Here is a 26,193-nt window from a genome sequence, read left to right on the forward strand (position 1 = left end):
AGGTAGAGCTGCTGCCTCACAGCTCCAGTGACCCAGGTTCGATGCTGACCTCAGGCGCTGTCTGTGTGGAGTTTGCACGTTCTCCCTGTGACTGTGAGGGTTTCCTCCGGGTGCTCCGGTTCCCTCCCACATCGCAAAGGTGTGCAGGTTGGTAGATTAGTTTTCCAGTGTGCATTGCCCCTAGTGTGCAGGTGAGTGGGAAAATCTGGGTGAAGCTGATAGGAATGTGAGGAGAATAAAATGAGACTCGTGTGACGTTAGTGTAGATGGGTGGTTGACGGTCACTCTGGAGGAGCCTGTGTCTGTGCGGTTGACTCCATGACTCTCTGTAATGTGGTCAGGTGGGAAAACCATTTACTGCTAAGTATTTACTTCAGATACACACAATAGTAGATATATTTTCTTTGTTTCATTATTTACATTCCCTCTCATTTCTCAATCTTCTTACGACATGTCAGCTCTCAAAGCATTCCCACATTTCCCTGTAACCTATTCTCTCTCATCAACTTCCCTCAATTATCCACCACCCATCTACACTGGGGGCAATTTACAGTAGCCCGCCCGTGCATTCTTTGGGATGAAACCGGAGCTAGTGGGGGAAGCCTATGTGGTCATAGGGAGAACGTATAATCTCCACATGGATAGCACCCAAGTTCAGGATCAAACCCGGGTCACTGAACTGCCTCACTGTGCTGCCCTTTGACAGGACTTTAATACCTCCACCAGTAGCACCCACAGTGAAGTGATCACAGCTGGGAATATTTATACGGATTGGATTTCACCCAATAAATATGTTAAAATTCAGGTTCATTCAGGACTAAGTATCTGACCCTGATTTATGTATCACATTCACAATTGTGCAGAATGAGAGAAAGTCACAAGATATCCCTGTGACTTGCTGTGATCAGAGCCTTCATTATTTTTGACATTATTCAATTTAATAAGAAAACAATCAAAGCAATGGATCATTCCAATACTGTGAGCATGCCAGTGAGGACTCAGGTCACTCAGATGCATAATGCATTGCATACTATGTTTAAACGATGAATTATGATATCATTTTCATCTTGTAAAACGTGTTTTGGTTACATTACAAACATATGGCGGAAGTACAAGACATTGGCTAGGACATCATCTGCTCATTCTCCCTCATACTGTTTCAAAAAGCACTTTAAGTAAAAATCTTGAACTTTGTCAGCTCGAGTTCCAAACCAGCATTAGTGGGCTCCTCCATGTAACATTACTCTGTTTCAGGAACAGAGAGAGTTAGGGGTCAAATTTCCTGTGTTAGCAGCACACTTCCTCAGGAAACAGCCCTTAAGAGATCACATCACAATAGAGGCAGCGACCTTTCAGCTCTGAGGAGGGGAGATTTGGTGAAGAATGAGGGTCTGATACAGTGATGGGGTGTGAGAGTCTACCTGGGGGACAACATGGGCTACTGAAAACCAATGGGGACACAAAAGGCTGCAGATGTTGGAACCTGGAGCAACAAACAATGTGCTGGAGGAACTCAGCGGGTCGAGCAGCATCTGTGGGAGGAAAGGAATTTCTTCTGATGCAGGGTTTTGACCTGAAACGTCGACAATTTCTTTTCTCCCACAGATGCTGCTTGACCCGCTGAGTTCCTCCAGCAGATTGTTTGTTACTGCAAACCAATCCAGTCCCAGGCAGTTTTCTTGAGCAAAAGGCACTTGTGGCTAGAAGTGGCCGGGAGACATCTTCAGCATTCTGAAAAGCTGGTTCTTCTGTGACTGAACAGCAGTCGTCAGATTCAAAATCTCACTGGAGATGAACTTTGCGCGGTGCACTACTATGGATGTCAACTGAGCGATCTGAGCTCTGGAAAAACAGTGCTGGGTACCTGAAGATCCCAGAACAAAAGGCCATATGACATTAATGACTGACGTTGACTCTCCCAGAAACACACGCAAAATTGATTAACACCATGTTAATGGAATTTCTTCTGTTCACTCTGTCAAAAGACAAAGCCAACAATTTTAATATTTAATCCCCATGACTAACTGTTGACCAATAATAATGGAACTCGACAGATCCTAAACCAAACATTGAAAAGTAATGGAATATATGACAGTACAGCACAGGAACAGGTCCTTCGGCCCAAGACGTTTGTGCTGAACGTGATACCAAACTAAACTAAACCCCTTCTGCTTGTACCTGATCCATATCCCTCCATTCCCTGAACATCCATGTGTCTATCTGAAAGCCTCTTGAATTCCACAAACGTATCTGCTTCCACCACGACCTGGGTAGCCTATTCCAGGGACCCTGCCGCTCCCTGTGTAAAAAAACTTGCTCTGCACATCTTCTTTGAATATTCCCCCTCTCAGCTTTAAATGCATATCCTCTCGTATTTGACATTTCTACCCTGGGGAAAAAAGACTGACTGACTACCCTATCAATGCCTCTCATAATTTTATGAACTTTTATCAGGTCTCCCCTCAGCCTCTGATGAAGTATTATTATTCTTTAAAAAATCAATAAAAGCACCATATCCAATAAATTTAAATTACAGCAGAGTTTTACAAAATTGGATTCTTTAGACATTAATGCACAACCTGTCAATTAAAATTGTCTATTTTAATTTGTCCAGATACAACAGTGGACAAGATAGGATCTCTGCCATTTTCCTTATTTGATGACATTTAGTTGTGAAATTAGTCACAGTACAGCATGAAAATGGCCCTTTAGCCCACCACATTCATGCCGACCTTTTTGCCCACCTACACTAATCCCATTTGCCCATGTTCGGACCATACATTTCTATGCCTTGTCTGTTTAAGTCTCTGTCTAAATGCCTCTTAAGTGAAGTAACTGCATCTGATTCCACCACCTCCCCTGGCAACACATTCCAGATATCAACCCCTCTGTGTGAAAAAACTTACTCCTCAGATCCCCTTTAAAACTCCTTCCTTAAACCTTTGCAACCTTGTTTCTGATACCCTTTTGTCATCTAGTTGCTAAAAGATCGCAATTCTTCCTCTTTAGGTTTATTGTGATTTAACTGGAGGGAAAGTGTTAAACATTGAGCTTGAGGAAATAATCCTTTGAGTTTTCTTCTTCTCCCCAGTGAAACACTTGGCACAGCCACATAATTGTAGATGAGGCCTGTAACCCAACCAGACAGATGGACAGCAGATTGGATCCAACGATGTCAACAACTTAAGAATTACACACAGCCTTAAACATACCAGATTGTCCGAGAAACTGTGAATCAAATAGGCATGCAGTCTTGGAAAAGGTATCAGGAAGTCTAGGTCAAAAAGTCTTTGGAAAGCTTTAATGGAAGAGAGGAAAACTGACACAGAGCCATTCAGGAAACTGGAAGTTCTGTAACAGAAGGGGGTTCTGTAGGAGGGGAGGATGAACAGCTGGGACAGGCAACAGAGGTCATGAGGTGCAAACCATGGAAGGTTTTGAAGATGAGGATGAGCATTTTAAGTTGGGGGGGGGCACGATGGCTGGTTATACTTGGTACATGACGGTACATGGTTGACTGCGCTTTAGGCAAATTCGGGTTAATGGAAGATAAACCATCAAGAGACAGGGGGTTAATTGTAACTGCAGATGGCAAAAAGGATAATCAAGGATTCTATTGGAGGAAGAGCAATAGTTGAGAATGATCAAAAAGTCTTCGGAAAGCTTTAATGGAAGAGAGGAAAACTGACACTGATTCTGACTACCTTCTGCCCAAGTATCTCATTGCCGTTGGAATACAGTGTTTGTTTTACCTGCTGTGCAACAGCACAGGTTTTGCTACAAGACACTGCAACAGTCAACACTATAAGCCCAAGACTTTCATAAAGTTTCCTTCATGTCCCAAAAGATACATTTGTCTTTAATATTACCAACTCGGACTACAGCTCCATTCCTGGACCTTTGGCATCCATCATTAAGGACCTTCACCATCTGGGACATGCCCTCTTCTCGTTACTGCCATCAGGGAGGAGGTACAGGAGCCTGAAGACCCACACTCAATGATTTAGGAACAGCTTCTTTTCCTCCAGCATCAGATTTCTGAATGATCCATGAACCCATGAACACTACCTCGTTATTCCTTATTTTGCACTATTTATTTATTTTGTAATTTATAGTAATTTTAAATCTTTGCACTGTAGTGCTGCCTCAAAACAACAAATTTCACATCATATAAGTCAGTGGTAATAAACCTGATTCTGATCTGGTAACGTAGAAGGATATGGCATATAAAGCTCAGGTCAGAACAAGCACATCTCCGAGGGGACTCACACTGGGCTTGGCCAAAGGGACCAGCTGGGGAAAGGGATTGCAAGAATTCTGAAGAGATGAAGGTAGCCAAGGCCATCAAAAACAATGACTGTGGTCTTCCCAATGTTCAGACCAAAGGAAGTTACTGTTCAGCCAAGCCCATTGCTGGCAGCAGTGGTTTAGTTGTGACGTTTGATAAAGTGGTGAAATGTAGCTTGAGGTCATCAATGCGTTTGTGTAAGCTGAACTGTGCCTGGTGCTTTGGTGCTTTCTCCAGTCGGACCAGTGGAAGACCACGTGTATCCCTGGCCACGGGCTGGTCACAGACAGAAAGGACATTGTGTGAAATGATGGCAGATCAGGGCTATCAAAACCAAACACTTAAAAATCTCAGAAATGCTATATGGGTCTGTAAAACAATTTGAAGAAGCATCAGCATGTTGGAACCAGTACACCAATTCAGAAAAACTAGGTTAGAAAGGGTCAGTGAATAACCTGCATTTAGATCCAAATCTGAATTTCAGTTTCCAATTCTGATGTAATCCAATCTATTCTTAAGGCAGCAGATATGGCAAAAGAAATATCATAAGATTTCTCTGACTTTAGTTATTCAAAAGCACCTTCCATGAGCTGACTGACTAACAAAATGACCAATAAGCAAAAATAGAGGATTTAGTAGATCAATGAAGATATGATGGAGCTTCCGCGACACGTAAGCTTCATCACTCCTGGCTACTGAACTCAGTATAAGGTAAAGTATGAGGACTTTGCTTAAGGGGAGAGATTGGACAAGTTGGGCTTGTTTTCCCTGAAAGAAACTGAGGGGTGACCTGATAGAGATATGGAAGATTATGAGAGGCATAGATAGAGAGTCAAGATCTTTTTCCCATGGTAGGGGTATCAAAAACAAGAGGGCAAAGGCTTAAGGTGAGAGGAAGGAGCTTTAAAGGAGATCTGAGGGGTAAGTTTTTTTTTACACATAGAGTGATTGCCAGAGGAGGAATTGGGATCAGATATAAACACTACAGTTAAGAGGCATTTACACAGACTGTTGAATAGACAAGGCACAGAAGGATACGGTCCCAATGCGAGCAAAAGGATTCACGTAGATGGACAAAAATGCTGGTATGGATATGGTGGGCTGAAGGGCCTGTTTCTGTGCTATATAACTCTATGAATTGGAACTGAAAATACTTAAAGCTGACATCAATTGCTAATTCTTACTAAAAGTCATGTATTCAAATTTTTGGAAGACTTTTTTTCTGAGCTAAAGTGCTGGAGGATCTGTTCCATATTACAGCTGAGAAATGATGATTTTATATGCACCTTTTATGTAAGAATAATGGATACATTTTCATTCCAGAGATCTAATCAATCTCTCTGATAAATTTGAAAGAAGAATATAAACATACGGGCTACAACATACAGTTCCAAGACATCACAGGTACACAGGATTTGCAAAAAACCCCTCATTACAAACAAATTTTTTGCTGCTCTGTAAGTTTTTATGTTTCTGCAGACAATCCCAAACCTTCTCAGACTTTATTTAAGAAAACAGAAGATGCTTACTGGGTGATGTTGGTGATGCTGCTGCACTCTCTGTGGTTGTTGTGGTTGTTTTGGTGTCAGGTGGCATTGCCAGTGTTACCGATCTGGCCATGGATGGAGGGGGTGGGGGTGCCAGCATCGATGTAGAAATGTAGTGGCTCGGGACTTTGCTTACCACTTGACCACTGCCGTTCAGCTGCAAAGAAAACACAGACTTAATGATTATAATCAAAGAGATTCAGGAAATTCAATCTGGATCTCTAACCTGAGCAGACTGAACATGACTGTGAGGCAGACTGGGTTCTTAAGACTGATGTTTACATGGGGAATCAAACCTAATTTGGATCACTTTTAAGTTGAGTAAATATTCTACAGTTCAACAGTTCTCCCTGTTATGCAGAAGAAGGTTGCATTTACTGGAGTAGAAATACGGTCTGTATCAGACATTGACACATGAAAATGGTCTGTTTGCTACACCACCAGTTAAGGGTATCCACATGTATGTAACAACAGTAACATGAGCTTCCTATCTCAAACCTACCTTAAACTAAGGCCATTGATCAGGGTTCAATCCGAATCAAAAGCCACCCAGAGTAAAAATAAATCCATATTTTGTTTAAGAGTCAGCTATATTGGTACAGTGTGGAGTGAATTCAGAATGACCGACATAAACCTCTTTGGATCGAGCATTCAGCTTGACTGGCATAATGGCAATTTTGCGGAGAGTGAAATTAAGATTGGAACATACATGTAAGGCTAAGGTAGAAGCTGAAATATCATAAACAAACAGTTAAGGAAATAAAAAGAATTATTTCAAGATCCTTTAAGTTTTTGTCCTTGAGAATTACACTCCACACACACACAATTATGTTTTGTAGCCAGGGAGTTTTCTAGCCACCAGACCGCTGACATGCCTGAAAGCCAACAATTTCAGGGCATGGTATAGTGAGAGTGTTTGCCCAGACTATGGACGTGCACTAAATCACTCATAATAACTTTGGGATTCTTTTTCATTAATTCACTTCTTTTGACTGTCATTGGCCATTTCAGAGAGCACTGGAGAATCAACCACACTGGTGGACCTGGAGTCAGACTGGGTAAGGTCAGTAGATTTCCTTTGCTGCAGGACATTCGTGAATCAGGTGGGATTTTAAGACAATTCAGTTGTTCTGTGGTCACATTATTAATGAGTAATTTTTAAAATAAATTCTAGATTAATGATTGCCTTTAAACTATGCAGCTTCCATGACAGGATTTCAACACAGGTCTCAAGATATTTCCACTAATGTTAATCTTTGCACGTTTGGATCCAGTTTCTGTCAATTTCATTTCATGAAGAAAGTGGCAACACTTGCCCCAACATTACAACCACAAAGTCCAGGACAACGCTTTTTGAAAAGGAAGTTTTCAGGCTGTGTTTTCATAGCTCCTATACTCCTTATCGTGCTTTGACAAATGAGAGGATTGTTAGATTATTGTTAGGTTATTGCAGAGAACATTAAGAGGAAACCAAGTATTGTGATATCAAATTTAGGCCTGATCCACTGCATTCTCCAAAGGTCATCAGTAAAGGAGCGGGAGTTTCCATCAATCCACTTGCTTTTGTGGGCATGTCAGAATTAGAATCATAGAGTCACACAGCATGGAAACAGGCCCTTTGGCCCAACTGGTCCAGGCTGACCAAGATTTCCATCTAAGCTAGTCCCATTTGGCCCATATACCTTTAAACCTTTCCTATCCATATATCTGTCCAAGTATTGTTGAATTCAATTTCATAATTTGCCATGGTCAAGTTTGATGTTGCTGCAGTTTCTGTCATGAATTTTGTTTCCCTCCCTCATTAAATAGATCCTGCTTTCTGAAGAAATGCACAGGTTGTGAGTCCAGACATTTGTCCTTCACTATTCCATCCCACTGGCTGATGCAGTGCTGTCAACGAACCTCTGGAATTTATCCCTATGATTATACCTTCAACTACTCCCTGGTTCTCCCAGTTTTTGCTTGCCCTAATTCCTCGCAGTTTAACCAAGTGCCTCAGGAAGTTTCTTGGTGTAAAACGTGCTACATAAGTGCAGAATATTGCAGAGGGTCATCAAATGCAAAACCTTTCATGGTGTGACATATTGTCCGAGTGAACTCTCACACAGCAGAGGGAACCATATTCATATTCTGTTCATTTTGAATTAAAAGTTAACACAAACTAAAATAATGATTGTAATTTATATTTACCTGAGAACAATTTTAATCACATTGGATATTTTAAGACTGTTATAGAGTCACAGAGTTTTACAGCTTGAAACAGTGATGTGGGGGAGGGGTGATGTGTGGGGGAGGGGGTGATGTGGGGGAGGGGGTGATGTGTGGGGGAGGGGTGATGTGGGGGAGGGGATGATGTGGGGGAGGGGGTGATGTGTGGGGGAGGGGTGGTGTGTGGGGGAAGGGTGATGTGGGGGAGGGGTGGTGTGAGGGGGAGGGGTGATGTGGGGGTGGTGTGTGGGGGAGGGGGTGATATGTGGGGGAGGGGTGATGTGGGGGAGGGGGTGGTGTGGGGGAGGGGTGGTGTGTGGGGGAGGGCGTGATGTGTGGGGGAGGGGTGATGTGGGGGAGGTGTATGTGGGGAGGGGGTGATATGTGGGAGGGCCGCACACAAGATTCAAACTTAAAAGCAGTGATGCTGTTGAAGCCCCTCTATTCTCCAGAGTTTAAAGCTGTCACTTTGACAAGGCCATAAAGGGATTCTTTTGCAATATTATATGTTGGCCAGTCTCCAATAACATCACGTCACACAGAGAGCAGCCATGAACCTTCAATTTTAATACAATCATCAGTGTTCAAATTATTTGAAGTTGAGGCGATACTGGAATGAAGGCTCCTCAGACATCAAGGCTCCCTGCTTCCTGACTAATGACAATTTTCTTGCAGCCACCTCCCGAACATGGATTAAACACAGTCCATGGATGATCAGGGCCATCCCCAAGCATACCACTGTCACCTGGAAGTACTGCTTCAGATACGTGCACAGATTTCTGAACAAATCCAACCCCTGGACCCCCTCCAACCCACACCTAGCACTCACCCTTGCATCAAAGACTCTATGATTATCATTTCCTGCAGTAAACATTGACACATAAAGGTCTAACTATGGAGGAGGAGACTGGGAGAACAGGACAATGTCAGAGAACAGAATCCACACACCAGTTAAATAAAAGTAGCCAATTAGATATAAAAGTGGTGGTTTTAGTATTCATTGAGGACACATTTTGCTAAGTACATGAGTTGTCTTAACTGCTAAAAGTGCTACCTGCAATAAAGCATCCTCTGAACCACATCAATGCTCCTGGATTTGCTGCTTGTAAATACACACAATTAGTGCAAATGAATAAGGGCAGATTTCTACTCTCAAATATTTAAGGTGGCTGTAGGGTTGACAACTGCGGTTCAGATGGCACCATAGTTGACCTGGTTTCTAAGATGGCCATGTAATTGGATTCACGCACAGCTACTGATCCTGTCCACTTTCTGGTGTGTTCACAATTGTCTGCAGAAAAGCTCTGGGTCCCTCAGATGTGAGACAGCAGCCCCATCCACACGTACTCCAGACGTACGACTGCTGCTGGCCACTTGCTCAGTGCCCAATGATCTGTGGGTGAGCAACACTGCACTCTAACCGGAGTTACTGCATAAGTACCCCTCTGATTTTCTTCCTTCAGCAGCAGTCCATAGCCTGCTCAAAGTATGATGGCAGCAATCAGCACATCACTGACACAACTGCGTCCAGCTGAGTCACAACTTTATTATAATGTTTAATTTTTCCATTTCTAACAAATTAGATGCCATTCATATTTCTATCCCACTGAGGGTAAAAATCTTCAATGACATTTTCCAAACTTTTGAGTCTGTGGTTAGCCTGAAGACTTGGGGACATGCAGGGAAGTAGTTACACATCCCACAACTGAATAAATAACCAAATTAGAGAGTAGAGAGCTCAAATATGTACTGAGCAGCATATTCTACAGTTGTGGTGTAACCGGCAGATAAACCACTTGCCTTATGAATATGAGTGTTGTGTAAACATGTTTGCACAGAGTACACTCTCAGTGTCTTTCTAGTGCGAATCTGCATGTATGAGTTAACTTTACCACCTGCCCAGGGAATGAAATGTGGACTGGCTCATTTTAACGGGACTCAGTTATGCCTGATTTCCCACTTGGAACTGGCTTGTAGCCCAGAGTTGCCTACAAGATGGAGTGGGCAGGTGTTACTGGTCCCCGTGGCAATATGCTGTGGGAGCGGCTGCATTCAGTTAGAGATCGACAGATCAGGCAAGGGCTCTGCTTCTCATGGTGCCCAGCACAAGGAAAATACAGGCTTCTTCTGGGCTGAACCTCTTCTGGACCAACCTTCTATGAACTGATCCTCTTCCAGATCAGGTGGGCCTGGTGAGGAAGCCACAGTCCAAGGGATGAAGCTGAGGTCAGGTTCCTATGACAACAAGCGGACCTGAGAGGAACTTGCACTTTTGCACTGGTGATCCTCGTTGTTCCTTGGGAAGGTGCAGTTAAAATTCAAGACCTGACAGTGTAAGAAAGTTTAACTTGGGGGCATTTTACATGTCAACCTCCCTGGTTTCTGTCAGTCAGGAATGGCTGGCCGTAAACTCAATTACTCTCCGTTTCAAGGTTGTTCTTAGGTTGTCAGTAACTACTCTTCCAGACTCTTTGACTAGAATTTAAAAAATCCAGCATAACTATGCAAAACTCCTTGTGATCATCAGTCAGCACTCAGTGCATACCTGCAGTCAAAAATGAGTTAAATTGGTAATGATACTGGGTCATCAATAACAGTAAAATATTCTCACATCCTAATGCTAAATACTCCTTATGACACTGGGAGACAAAATTTCCTCAACCCTCACATAAATTCTGTGGAAGAGTGACAGATACTCTGGGGAAACAGCGCAATTGACAAGAATTGATGGCATGTCGTAAGTAAGCCCACTCACTCAGAAAAAAAACTGGATGGACAAATAGCCACTCAACGTTTGGGGAACTGCGGCATTTGTAGGCAGTGCAACAGTAACAGCAAACCTTCCCTATGGTCACAACCCTCGTGACATCACTTTCAAATCACTTGTAAGAAATAGAAGCAGGGAACAGCCGTACAGCTTTGGATCATGCCTCATCATCTGATACGACAATGGTTGACTTGTGCTTATCTTCAACATTTTCCTGCTTAGACCCCACTATTCTTGATTCCCCTAAGCTCTTAAAATCTTTCTATCACAGCTTTTAATATACTTCATGCCTCAGACTCCAGGGCTCTCTGGAGTAGACCTTTCCAAAGATTCACAGCCTAAGGGAACTAACTTTGCATCTCAGTCTGAAATGGACACTCCTTATCCTGAGACTATGCCCCAAATTCAAGATTATCCCATCAGAAGACGTGTACAAATTTCTATAGATATACGGTGGAAAGCATTCTGACTGGTGGCAATAATCCTGGTATGGAGGCTCCAATGCACAAGATTGCAAGATGCTGCAGAGGGTTGTAGACTCAGCCAGCTCCATCATGGGCACAACCCTCCCCACCATCGAGGACATCTTCAAGAGGCAGTACCTCAAGAATGCAGCATCATTCCTAAGGACCCTCACCATCCAGGATATGCCGCCTTCTGATTACTACAGGGAGGAGGTACAGGAGCCTGATGACCCACACTCAATGTTTCAGAAACAGCTTCTTCCCCTCCGCCATCAGGTTTCTGAATGGTCCATGAACCCATGAACACTACCTCGTTGTTTCATTTTTGTTGCACTATTTGTTTATTTTTGTAATTTATAATGAGTTTTATGTCTTTGCACTGTACTGCTGCTGGAAAACAACAAATTTCATGTCATGTAAGTCAGTGATAATAAGCATGATTCTGATTCTGTGCAGATCCAAGCTGCCTAATCTTTCCTAATATATCTCCTTCATATCTTGAATCAATCACAGCCTCCAAGGTAAGTATATCCTTCCTAAAGGAGACACAAGAGATGCTGGAATCTAGAGTAAAAAACAAGATGCTGGAGGAACTCAGTGGGTTGAGCAAGCATATTCTTCCTAAAATAAGGTAAAAAGTGTGTAATATTCCAGGTGATGTCTCACCAAAGTCCTGTACAGATGCAGCAAAGGTTCCCTTATCTTCTCTATTTCTAACAAAGACCAACATCCCATTTATCTAACTGCCATGCCTGCATGCTCACTTTCTTTATTTCTTAGACATGGACGCCAAGTTATTGTGCCCTTTTGCACACTCTGTCACCATAACAACAATGTGAATGACATCCTCACAGAAGCAGGGAGGAGGAGACAGGTAGAGCAGGACTGACAAGTTCACCTCAACACCCTGAAGCACCAGTGCCTGGTGGAGCAGCTGTACATGGTTCAGGAAATGCTGGTTGATTTGCTGAGGTCACACATGTGTCACAGACATGGGCGGAATGAAGGAGGCCAAACTATTATAGAGGTTGACCTATTTACTAGGAATAGTAAAGATGTCACATAACCTCCACTCATTGTTTGTCATTTCTTGGGCTTCACAGAACATTATTAGCTCAAGTTCAAGCTTATTGTCATAGGCATACATACTCAGGGCATAAGTGCCATGAAAGTTAGCTCTTTGCAGCAGCAGCAGCACAGTACGTTACAAATATGGCGAACATAAGTTAATATAAATTAACATAAATTGTAGATAACTTACATGACAAAATAAACATAACGACATTCGTGTAAGTTGAGGGAGAGTAAAAAGTTAAGTGTTTGGGTTTTTCAACCTGACACCAGTGGGGAAGAAGCTGTTGTTGACCCTGACGAAGGTGTGGTGGAACACAAATCCAGAACAACTTCAGAACAAAGCCTAGTTTTACACAGGATTTGACTGCCTTTCCTCTTTATTTCTCAAATATCTTACTATCCCTTTTGCTTATCTTGTGCTCTCTTAAATGCCCCCGTTGACTGAGCTTTCACAGTCTCTTCACCCAAGTGCTATTAAAATTTGAACAAAATCCACATTTTAAAAGCAAATTCTTTTTTTTTCTATTCGTCTCCTTTTTCTGGAGCAGGTTTATAAACTGCAATAAAAAATAACTTTTTAAATCTTTTCAAAATATTAAACAATTCTATTGGTCCTTCTCCCCTGTGAACACAGTGCGAGATCTGAAAAATATCTTTCACTGTAACTGCCTCCTTTAACCGATGACATCCTGGTGGACAAAGCTGATTGTCCCTTTGTTCTGGCCCTGTACTCAAGAGTCATACAGCACAGAAACAGGCTCTTCAGCTCAACTGGTCCATACCAACCAAGCTGTCTACTTGAGCAAGTCCCACTTCCCTCTATTTGGTCCATATCCCTCCAGCTCTTACCTGTCCAAATGTCTTTTAAACATTATAACTGTACCCACCTCTTCCACTTCCTCTGGCAGCTCATTCCATATACCCGTCACGCTCTGTGTGAAGAAAGTTATCCCTCAGATCCCTCTCACTTTAAACCCAAGGCCTCTAGCTTCAGACTCCCCTACCTGGGAAAGAGACTGCGACCATTCACCTTATCCATTCCCCTCAATGATTTTATAAACCTCTATAAGGTCACCCCTCAGCCTCCTACGCTCCGGGAAAACAGTCCCAGCCTAGCAAGTCTCTCCTTATAACTCAAGCCCTCCAGTCCTGGTAACATCCTCGTGAATCTTTTCTGTAGCCTCCATAGACATCCCTCCTGTACCCAGGCGACCAGAAATGCACACAGTACTCCAAGTTCTCGGAGTGCACACGTAAACTAACCAACATTGCAGTTACAGGATATGCCAAAACAATTAACTTAAGAATCTGATAATTTCCATCCAGTCTCTGAACTAAATTCTATTATATATGTCACAGCAAAAATGTATTTGGTCTGCACTTTCCACTGAAAATGTGCTTAGACTTAGTACAAATTTACAGTCCAATTCAACCCATTAATTTTGCGGAGCTTAATGTATTGGTCGGAAGCAATATCACTCATATTCTATTTCAGGCAGTAAAGTCATTGTCACCATCAAAATGCAAAATGGTCCACAAGTCAAGGAAACCTGCAATAAAGTCACAAAACAATCACTTCTAAATAGCCTGCAGAAATATGTCAAAGCAATCTAATGTGGTATTGGAGACACGAGAGACCGTAGATGCTGGAATCTGGAGCTACAAACGATCTGCTGGAGGAGCTCAGTGGGTCGAGCAGCATCAGATGGGGGGGGGGGAATGTTGATGGTTTGGGTCAAAACCCTGCATCAGGACTGAGAGTGGGGAGGGGAGGTAGTCAGTTAAAGAGAAGAGGACTGGAGAGACAGAGGCTGTTTGGTGATAGGAGGTCTCGTGGGGGGAGGTGGAGGGGGGTGAAGGGGGTGAATGTGCATTGGGTTGCTAACGAAAGTAGAGAAACATTGAGGTACTGACACACAAGCATAAGGGAGAAGAGTAAAGGAGTTCATGTCTGTTGATATGTAAAAGCAAGTTTCATTAACATCTGCAAGGTTATTTTTCACCCATTAAGTAATTTGTCAATCCTGCAAAAGTAGTTCTCAGGAGACCAGATTTAACACTCTATAATTACACAATTATGTAACTCAGACTGGGAGTCATGGGGTGGTCAAGGTGGATCTTAAACTTTTCAGACTCCACAGTGCAAGACCCAGGGGATTTTAATTCCCAGAAAACTGCATCTCCCCTACTAGTCTTCCCTCAAACCCAGCTTCAACCTGTGGTTCTTGTTGCCATGTCAGTCCAAGGGAAAGCTACAAAGGATCATTGCAAGCAAACCCCACACTCCATTGAGCAGACTGCCTCCATGATGGAAACCAGCACACAGGGTTAAATCAATTGGTAGCTAAATGTCACCTTACTCAAGAGTGTTAACTTTCTGATATCTCTCTTCTCAAAATAAGTGTCAGGAGAATGTGGGAGTTAGTGAGGGCTGACAAACAGATCAGTATACAGTATATATTGTTCTGATGGATTGGTTGGAATTCCACCACTATCAGTAGTCTTGCTGCATAATGATACATGGGAAAGACACTAGTAATGTAATCATTAGTTGTAGTTAAAGTAAAAGGGGAGATTAAAGTTAATTAACACATGCATCAGTAAAGGGCAGGGTACACTTTGAAAACTAACTTCAGAAGCTAATCTATTTAAAACACTGATTAGAACATACTTTTGTGGTACAATGAGCGACCTTACAACTTTAAGAAAAACATTCAAAATGCCTCTGATTTCATATCGATTACGATGCATCCCATCAATTACTTCTTGAATTCAAAGTGTTAACTGACTGGTCCTATTTTGTATTAAAGGTGATGACTCCTTAAGAATACATGACAGATTTGAAACATTATGCAGATAAAAGGGATAAAGTCTTTCCCAGAAGAGTCAGAGAAACTTGAGACGAAATTCCGCTTAAAGAAGCATCCACTAGATAAGACAATGGAGTGTAATCTAGAACATAGAACAGTACAGCACAGTGCGGGCCCTTCGGCCCAAGATGTTGTGCCGACCCATAGAAACCTTATCCCCATTCAATCTAAACCCCTATCTACTTCACCTCCTATAACCCTCTATTTTTCTTTCATCCATGTGCCTATCTAATAGTCTCTTAAATAACCCTGTCATATTGGCCCCTACCACCACCCCTGGCAGTGCATTCCAGGCACCCCCCACTCTCTGGGTAAAAAACCTACCTCTGACATCTCCCCTGAACTTTCCTCCATGCACCTTAAACAGGTGACCTCTAGTATTGGCCATTGCCATCCTGGGGAAAAGATGATGGCTGTCCACTCTGTCTATGTCTCTCATAATCCTATATACCTCTATCAAGTCTCCTCTCGTCCTCCGTTGCTCCAAAGAGAAAAGCCTTAACTCGCTCAACCTCTCCTCATAAGACATGCTCTCCAACCCAGGCAGCATCCCTGTAGATTTCTGCACCCTCTCCAAAGCTTCCACGTCCTTCCTATCATGAGGCAACCAGAACTGAACATAATATTCCAAGTGTGGTCTAACCAGAGTATTATAGAGCTGCAACATTACCTCTCAGCTCTTGAACTCAATCCCCCAGCTAATGAAGGCCAGCACACCATATGTCTTCTTAACCACCCTATCCACTTGTGCGGAAACTTTGAGGGATCTAAGTACTTGGACCCCAAGATCTCTCAGTTCCTCCACACTGCTAAGAATCCGGCCATTAACCAAGTACACTGCCTTCAAGTTTGTTCTTCCAAAGTGTGTCACTTCACACTTCTCCGGATTGAACTCCATCTGCCACTTCTCCGCCCAGCTCTGCATCCTGTCTAAATCCCGTTGCAACTGACGACAACCTTCTTCACTATCTACTACACCACCAACCTTCATGTCATTTGCAAACTTACTAACCCATCCTTCTACTTCCTCATCCAAATCATTTATAAAGATCACTAAGAGCAGGGGTCCCAGAACAGTCACTGACGTCCAGGTCGAATACTCCCCTTCTACAACCACCCTCTGCCTTCTGTGGGCAAGCCAATTCTGACCCACACAGCCAATTCTCCATGGATCCCATGCCTCATGACTTTCTGAATGAGCCTACCATGGGGAACCTTGTCAAATGCCTTGCTAAAATCCACATATACCACATCCACCGCACTACCTTCATCAATTTGTCTTATCACTTCCTCAAAAAACTCTATTAGGCTCGTGAGGCACGACCTGCCCTTCACAAAGTCAAGTTGACTATCCGTAATAAGACTATGTTTCTCCAAATGCTCATAAATCCTATCCCTAAGAATCCTCTCCAATAGTTTGCCCACCACTGATGTAACACTAACTGGTCGATAATTCCCAGGATTATCCCTTTTACCATTCTTGAACAATGGAACAATGTTTGCCATGCTCCAACCCTCCGGTACCACTCCTGTGGCCAGGGAGGTTACCTTATAACTCTCAAGAGCCCTATTTGATTTTTGCTTCCTAAACCTTAAACATGCTTCCTTCTTCCTCTTGACTAAACCTTTCACCTCTCTTGTTAACCATGATTCCTTCACCCTACCACCCTTTCCTTGTCTCAGTGGGACAAACCTATCTAGAACCCCATGTAAGTGGTCCCAAAACAACCTCCACATCTCTACGGAGCATTTACCAGAGAAATCGGTTCCCAGTTTATGCTCCCAAGTTCTCACCTAATATCATCATAATTTGCCCTCCCCCACTTAAATATTTTCCCATAACATCTGCTCCTATCTTTGTCCATGGCTATGCTAAAGGTCAGAGAGTTGTGGTCACTATTCCCGAAGTGCTCACCCACCGAGAGATCTTCAACAGAGACTGCAGTGTCCTTGGCCCTGACCCAGTTGCGCAATGAAGCCTCAGTCAGTTCAAAGAGATTCAGGGCAGAGAGGATAGAAACTGAACCTCTCGCAGAGATTATAAATTATAACAACTTTTCTGAGTTCCACTACAGAAGTGATCTGAAATAAAATACATCTCCACAGCCTTACAGTAGGAAACAAGTCTGAAATATTTGTACTTTGATCTTAATTTCTAAGATTTTCCACTTTTTGAGTAAAATGTTCAGATACAGCATGTTACAAAAAATTTCCAGGACTTTTGTGTGTTTTCTGTACAAAGACTTCTCCCTATAGTCACTGCTCAGATATCACGACTGAACACTTTTTCACACAACATCAAAGATGCGGACCCATCTTTTGAATACAGGCTGCTGGGACTTGAGAATCTCTGAGCACAGGGGGTAAACGATTCAATGTGCGGATAAACACAGAACTGTTTTCATTAAAAAGCTGCCAATCCTCTTAGCCCGCAGAAGGAGAGTGTAGAGCAGCAGCAGGAGTGTTGGAAAACAGTTTGCTTTAAACATCCAGATTTGATCACAGTACTCACAGCTCGGTCTCGGAGGAACCCAAACCAAACTCTAGTCAGATCTCCACCTGACTGCAAAATATTGCACCCTAAATGAAATAATTATTTTGCAAAATATAACAGATACATCAAAGTTGAAGTATCTGCAACTCCACATGTTATTAATTATATAGAGTAAGGCTTTGGCATGTCACCAAAGATTCTTGAGAATTTCTAGAGACGTACGGTAGACAGCATTCTGACTGGTTACATCACAGCCTGGTATGGAGGCTCCAATGCACAGGATCACAAGAGGCTGCAGAGGGTTGTAGACACAGCCAGCTCCATCACAGGCACAAATCTCCCCACCATCGAGGACATCTTCAAGAGGTGATGCTTCAAGAAGGTGGAATCCATTATTAAGGACCCTCACCATCCGGGACATGTCCTCTTCTCATTACTACCATCGGGGAGGAGGTAGAGGAGCCTGAAGACCCACACTCAATGATTTAGGAACAACTTCTTGCCCTCTGCCATCAGATTTCTGAACGGTCCATGAACCCATGAACACTAGCTCATTTTTTTTGCACTATTTATTTATTTTGTAATTTATAGTAATTTTATGTCTTTGCACTGTACTGCTGCTACAAAACAACAAATTTCATGACCTATAAGTCATTGATAATAAACCTGATTCTGATTCTCATTGTGAGAAGACTAACTAAGTAGAACTGGAACTACAGAGAGTTACTATAGTGCTACTCTGCTAACTTCTCCAAACACTTTTTAAGCACAGGTTTTAATTTATCTTGTAGCAGTGATATAAGATATCGATCTCAGATCAGAAGTACCTGAAGGTAAAAGCAGATTACTAACTGCATTACCCCTGAAGATCGTAATTGAGTGGGACTGGCAGAATGGTGCAGGGGAGCAGTCATACCTACTCCATAGGTGGACTGGTTTGGTTGGCTGAACGCAGGACAATTTAGTTCTGCATTAAACAATATTGCCAATCCATGGCTCAGTTTGGTGATCCTTTAATTTAGACCATTTCAATCAGAATCAGATTTATTATCACTGACATATGATGTGATATTTGTTGTTTTGCTGCAGCAGTACAGAGCAAGATATAAAATTACCTTAAGTTACAAAAATAAATAAATAGTGCAAAAAAAAGGAATAATGAGGTAGTGTTCATGTGCTTTGTGCCTGTGATGCTGCTGCAAGTAAGTTTTCCATTGCACCTGTGCACACATGGACTTGAGCATATGACAATAAACTTGACTTTGACTCTGGGTTCATGGACTGTTCAGAAATCAGATGGTGATGGGGAAGAAACTATTTCTGAATCAACAGCACTGGGTTGAAGGCTACAGAGCAGTATGGGTCCAAGAGTTTCCATTGGATGTGAACATCTACTACCATCAGGACAATTTGAATGATATTTGCAGCAACAACAACTCAAGGACCTTTGCTACAATACACCAGCAAGTTCAGCCTCTGACAGCTGGTTCACACCATTAGGGCCCCATCAACAGATCAGAATCGATGGAAATTGCTGACTGAGAAAGTCTACTGGATGTGGGAAGAAATATAAAATGAATGAGTCATTTGGAGTTGTAGCTAGAAGTGGATGAGAGGATCACAAAGAATAAAACACAACTTAAACTTGTCAGCTTTTTCCACTCGCGTCTATGCTAATTTATTAATAATACAGATGGAGGACAGATTGTGCTTAGATCACTTTCCAGAGACGAAAAATTATTGAACACTTCACCAAGCATACAGTAATTACAAGCCAAAGGCAAGAGTCTTCAGGCACATTTCCTCCAGCTGATGTTTCAGGTGAAAATCATAAATATTCCTTTAGATTATTTGCAGTTAGAAATAACAAAGATAGGGATTGTTTCCATATTTACAATGTAGCCAACACACTGTGATTGGAGGAAACCTTCCCCATTGGCTCTGCATACAGGATTTTTTTCAAGACACGGGAGACTGAAGATGCTGGAATCTGGAGCAACGCAGAAAGTGCTGGAGGAACTCAGAGGGTCAGGCAGCATCTGTGAGGGAAATGGACAGTTGACGTATCAGGTCGAGACTCTTCATTGGACTGATTGCTGATCTTTTTTCAGCAGTTCTTCACGGAGAAAAGCTACAAATATGTTTATTTGAAATGATGTGTTTACATAAGTACAAGTATTACCTCTTTATGGATGTAAAATGAAAAACAAATGTCTATTTATAGCAACTTTCACAACCTCAAAAGGGCACTGCAGCCTATGCTTTTGAAGGGGGACTCACCATTGCAATGACAGAACTGTTCCAACGAGTCAGCGAAGAGATACAGCAAGGACATCAGTTTTGGTGATGCTGCTTGTACAATGACTAGTGATCAGACATAAAGGAGAACTCACCAGCTCTTCTTTGAAGAAAATGCCACAAAATATTTTACATCTCCCAAGGAGGCAGACAGTGGCTTGGTTTAATGCTTCATCGAAAGAAGACACCTCTGATAGTGCAGCAGTCCTTCAGCACTGCACTGGACTGTCAGCTAGGTTTATTACCCAAGTGTTTAAACTTGAATCCTCAGCTGTTTAAATTGGTAAATTGGTTTATTATTGTCACATGTACCGAGGTACAGTGAAAGACGTTGTTTTGCATGCCATCCATACAGATCATTTCGTTACAACAGTGCATTGAGGCAGTACAAGGGAAAACAATAACACAATGCAGAATAAAGTGTTACAGTTACAGAGAAAGTGCAGTGCAGGCAGACAATAAGGTGTAAGGCCACGATGAAGTAGATTGTGAGGTCAAGAGTCCACCTTATTATACTAGGGAACTGTTCAATAGCCTTATAACAGCAGACTAGAAGCTGTCCTTGAGCCTGGCAGTAAATGTTTTCAGGATTTTGTATCTTCTGCCCGACAGGAGGGAGGAAGAGAGAATGCTCAGGGTAGGTGAGGTCTTTGATTATGTTGGCTGCTTTACCAAAGCAGCGAGAAGTGTAGACAGAGTCCACTGAGGGGAGGCTAGTTTCTGTCATGTGCTGAGTTGTGTCCACAACTCTCTGCAGTTTCTTGCAGTCACGGGCAGAGCAGTTGCCATACCAAGCCGTGATGCATCTGGATAGGATGCTTTCTATGGTACATTGATAAAAATTGGTGAGGGGCAAATGAACATGCCAAATCTCTTCAGTCTCCTGAAGAAGCCGAGATGCTGGTGAGCTATCTTGGCCACGGTGTGGTGATGTTTTAATCAGAAGCAACATTACCATAGAGCCAGGGGTAATAAAACAAGTTTATATTTCATTGGTCAGGCATTTAAGCCAGATGTAACACAATATTAGAGGTTGGAAATCAATTTAAATTCAGATGTTAAGACAGCAAAATTAGTTTTTCAGAGCAGTGCCAGGTAACCAACTGCAATTCCAATTTTCCTGGTTCATTCAGTTCCAACTGCTGGATGCAATTGGCTCGGTGTAGGAAAGGGATCAATAATGGGTAATAATATTCTGCTATTAACCGTGGTAGAACATCATTGCTCTTTGCTTTTCTGGGTTCTTTGGTCGCTTTTGGACTCCCCTGAAATATCCCTCCCTCCCATAAATAATTTGGCAATTAAGTCAGATGGGCACTGACAGCAGGAGTGGGCTCTTTGCAGGCATTTCCGAAAGGAGGAGGAAGCTGGTTTTGCTGATGAGCCAAGTGCTAAATCACGGAACAGGAAAGCAGCCAGAGAGAGATAGCCTACGGATTTCCTGCAGTCGAAGGCAACAAGGGAATAGAAAAAAATATGAGCTAAGGTCATTCAGCTCCAACAAATTTTGGAAGGAAACCTGGCCCAGATGGGGAGAACTCTGCAAGTTCAGAGGAGGTCAGAGCCAGAGGGTTTACCAGAAAGTTTATCTGTTAGAGATAGTGAGTCACAACCTATCTTGAAGTGATTTGAAAGTTGGGTAAATAAGATTTATTTGCATCGTTCGCACACTACAACCTTCTGCAGGCTAACATTAAGCAGTTTAATAATTCAACTGAGGCTCCCTTTCTCTCAGTGTACTAGTGAAGGTCAGAGACATGAAAACGTTCTATTTTCAGCTCAGATCACAGAACAACACCTTGTTAAACCTTGAACTCACTCACTGGATGAGTAGATGTGGGGCAGTAAAGGAAATTTGCCTTTGGCAGTGATTCACATCAACTGGTTACAAATTCAACAATTTCAATCCCAGCTATTATAAACAGCGCCATCTGTTTTGGTTACTTTCCCTTTTACAGGCGTGACCATTGTCATCTTACCAAAGAGACAACCTCAAATTTGTAATTATCACTGAGCAAAAGGTCTTTGATTGCACAAGGAGGTAGCAGGTCATCTACTCAGATCTTACACCGGGTAAGTGATCACTGATTGGACACTGGACTATTTCCACTGCCGGTTGTACTCTGGATTCAGTATAATATCCAAAGCCAAGAGTAGAAAAGTATGAAACTGTTTTATTTTTAACCATCTGTGGTGTGATTTTGTCTCTGATATACCTGGACCAAATTCACATGCTTCACTCTTCCCTTCTGTATGTTGGATGCTGAGAGATGATCAGGGGCAGTTTAGCACCAAGAACATGAGCTCAACAAAAGTCATCAACTTCATAGATCTGTTGGGAACTTAAAGTTGATGCCATTTCTGGATGACAGATCCAGCTACTCTCACTAGTCCTTGCATCAAGTGAGTTTTCATAACTTCTGATAACAGACTTGCCCACAGCAACTACTGAAATCTACTGAATCGCACTGAAATAAGTGTTCTATTGCTAACAGATTAGTAGCTGCAGCGTTACTGTTGAGTCATAGAGACATAGAGCATAGAAAGAGGACCTTTGGCTCGCCAAGTCTGAGTTGATCGTTAAACACCCATTTACAATAATTCTGCCTTAATCCCATTTTATTCTCTCCACATTCCTGTCAATTTGCTCTAGATCCTACCACACATCGGCACACTGGTGGCAATTTACAGTGGTCCATTAATTACAAACCTACACGTTTTTGGGATGTAGGAGGAAACAGGAGCACCCAGAGGAAACTGTACACAGACACCACTGGAGATCAGGATTGAACCTGGGTCACGAGAGCTGTGAGGTGGCAGTTCCACTAGCTGTGCCACTGTTTCGCCCCCAATTCATTCCAGATTTCATGATAGTTCTGCTCCTAGAAATTGACTGGTGATTGCATTTAATTAAACATAAGATGTTTCTGTGTGGGTGTGAACCCATGAGACTCATCACTAAGCAGTCAAAATGAATGAAGGTTCAGTGGTAAATAGTGCTACATAGAACATAGAACACTACAGCACAGTGCAGGCCCTTTGACCCACGATGTTGTGCCGATATTTTATCCTGCTCTAAGATCTATCTAAACCTTCCCTCCCACATAGCCCTCCATTTCTCTGTCATTCATGTGGCTATCTAAGCATCTCTTAAATATCCCTAATGTATCTGCCCCCACAACCTCTGCCAGCAGTGCATTCCAAGCACCCACCACTCTCTGTGTAAAAAACTTACCCCTGACATCCCCTTTATACCTCCTCTAATCACCTTAACATTATGTCCCCTCGTGTTAGCCATTGTCACACTGGGAAAAAATCTCTGACTGTCCACTCGGTCTGTGCCTCTTATCATCTTGTACATCTCTATCAAATCACCTCTCATCCTCCTTCTCTCCAAAGAGAAAATGCTGTGCTGGTAATCCACAGAAACCAGTTAAGTCTGAGGTTTAATCACTGACTTGTGCTGTCACAGTTAGCCAGTGATGAAGACACAATAACTGTTTTAACCAGCCCTGGATAAGGGATGGAAAAACCAGTCATTGGTCCTTCCTTTCAACATTATACAGTGGAATTGTTGATGTGTGATAAACACAGAAAGGGAATTCCCCACTTTGAAAGCTGCAGCAATACTGTCAAATCACACGTAACAGAGAATCAACACCCCCAGATAAGGGGTAGCCTCGGCAGTGTTGTCCTTCATGCTTAGGTGTGCCATTAACATTTGTAGTCCACCTTCAGATATGAATGCTCCTACGATGACTATTGGGAGGCCAATGGTGTTCCTGCCGTCATAAGTGCTGGGATAAATGGGGAAGTTGTGGTAGATGTGAAAATATTAATATCATGGAACAAACCATCCTTCACTACTCCACAGCATAATAACAGGAGCCCACCGTTACACTAAAGCTGCTGCCCGCCTCAAAAGGTTTAGAATAAAATTGAACTTGCCAATGAATATATATATAATAAATATACTTTTAAAAGAAGTGAAAGCAATTCAATGAACATATTGCTTCTTATTTAATTGATTTACTGCAGCATCTTGCAAATTAAATTAAATTGTAAGGTCCTTTTTACATCAGAAGACTGAAACAACTATGCAATTGAATACATTCAAAAGTTTTTTTTAATTAAACAGATTACTAAGGACACTAATCATGCCCAAAATAATTTAGCAAATGGTGTAGTGTCAACTGTGACACAGAAATGATAACAAGCCACTCACATCTTCATAGCCCATTGAGTGAGATCTATCTCCAGGGTATTTCCTCAAATTACAGACATTGAGTGTTAAACAGAACCAACAAAAAAGGTTTGTTTAATTACTGTCAAGAGAAGACTTAAGTCTGGGCTACCATATAAACCACTCTAAAGTGACTTGTTCTAATTATTGTTGAAAGAGCAATTGGAATGCATTATGGGGTTATAATTTTGCCCTCCTGCTGTGCCCAGTTTTATAAGACAATAAGACTGTTAGAACAGCTACTGCTCTAGTTCTATCTCTGGGACTCTGCTATTGGTCAATGTGGTTTTGTTTAATTAGCTGCCCCCTTCTCCAAAAAGTGCAATATATGTATATATAATTTCTGACAATTTGTAACTTCCATATTGGAAATGTTGGTACTTCCTGCTTAAAAATACACTAACGTAAAGAAAAAGCACAATAAGTAGTCACTTTCACTATAGGGTTTATAAGTACAATGTCACCTTCACATGAGGATAACACTCCCCAGGGCCCGGGGAGTAGAACAACTGACACAGGGTGTCTCTCTCCGCAGGAAGCATGCGTCCTCTCATTTGAGCACGAAGTGGCATTGTCACTGAAGTCATGGAGTAGTCCGCGGCTCTCTCGCCCTCCCTCCCAGGCTGTGTGAAGGCAAAGGGCCCATGAATGGGAAAAAATGGGGATAAATTGGGAAAAAAAGTAAATGAAAAATGAAAGCATTTTGCAACACAATCCCTAGATAGATAATGTATACTTTACAAACTACAGTTAATTGCTGAACAGGTTTTCTAATTATTGACTTGATTATACTTGTAGGCTGCAAAAACATTCTACAACACGTCTAATATAGTTTGCCAACTCAAACCAATAAATTGCAGACAGAATATAAATACCTATTCAAATTAGGCAACTAATGAAATTCAAGTAAAGGTCACTTATGTCTATCTGTCATGCAGTACTTATCGTTACACTACATGTTTAAATTAGATGCATGTCCGTAGCATGGGTAGGACTTCAACCCTCATTACTACACAGTTCACAGAGCTGAGTGATGACAGACAATTATTCGTGCTTTTTTAAAAAACAAAATCGTATACTTATGTCATCAGCCCAGGTGCTAGTTTTCTTAAATGAGAAATGAAAATGAAGGGCAGCACCGATGGTGGAAGTGGTTTGGAATGAACGTGTTGTAAATCAAATAGTTGTGATTTGACAACAACAAGCTGAAGTTCTGAAGGACTGTTGGAGAAAGGCACACTGAAGGAGGTGAGGGGGGTACAGAAGGACATGGACATGAAGGTGAAGTTGCACTATTAAACAATATGATGATGGCAGAAACCTGTTGAATGAGATGTGGTTAAAAATTGCAACTGAGATTCTGACATTATTCTGTGGAAAGGATAAGATGGTGTGGGTGGGTACAGTGGCGTGGCTGGGTACAGTGGTGTGGGTGGGTACAGCGGTGTAGTGGTTAAGTTGCTGGGTTTGTATCCTGAGGTGTAGACTTCAATGTGGGCAAATGGGACTAGCTTAAATGGGCATCTTGGTCAGCATGGACCAGTTGTGCTGAAGGGCCTGTTTCCATGATGTATGACTCCACGACTCTATAGATTAAGATAAAAAAGATGAAGATAATATTTCTACAATCTGTTGATTGTTACTGTTCATCGTATAAACTACCAAAATTCACTCGATATCCCCACCTCCTCAAAAAAATAAATCGGCTCATTGCTAAGACCAATTCTGACATCAGCCCAGTCCAGGCAGATTACTGGACAACAGTAAGGAACAGAATTGCTGGTTATTTTCCTGACCCTTCCACTGAATAACTAAGGGGGACAGAATTCCTGATTATTTTCCATGCCCGTCCCATTCTCCTCTTTTCCCGGCCTGTGAATGATAACAAATCTATTCCTAACAGCTGCCAAGACTGAGATACCCAAGCAAGCATTGTATTT

At 42.2% G+C, this 26,193-nt stretch overlaps 1 protein-coding gene across 5 annotated transcripts in view; it reads right to left on the reverse strand.

The window, feature by feature from the left end:
• nfic (nuclear factor I/C) overlaps nucleotides 1-26,193 on the reverse strand; it is a 409,937-nt gene that overhangs the window by 76,667 nt on the left and 307,077 nt on the right. For 2 of the 5 annotated variants that reach the window (XM_052038202.1, XM_052038201.1), the window contains exons 9-10: nucleotides 24,718-24,876; nucleotides 5,818-5,992 (exon numbers count right to left, since the gene is read on the reverse strand). In XM_052038202.1, the coding sequence (XP_051894162.1) occupies nucleotides 5,818-5,992; nucleotides 24,718-24,876 (334 nt within the window). Of the gene's footprint in view, nucleotides 1-5,817; nucleotides 5,993-19,387; nucleotides 19,752-24,717; nucleotides 24,877-26,193 lie in introns of those variants that run through there. The other 3 variants (XM_052038205.1, XM_052038204.1, XM_052038203.1) reach the window with 2 other exon arrangements.

Source organism: Pristis pectinata, chromosome 24 (assembly GCF_009764475.1).
Source record: "Pristis pectinata isolate sPriPec2 chromosome 24, sPriPec2.1.pri, whole genome shotgun sequence".
Taxonomy (NCBI): Eukaryota; Metazoa; Chordata; class Chondrichthyes; order Rhinopristiformes; family Pristidae; genus Pristis; species Pristis pectinata.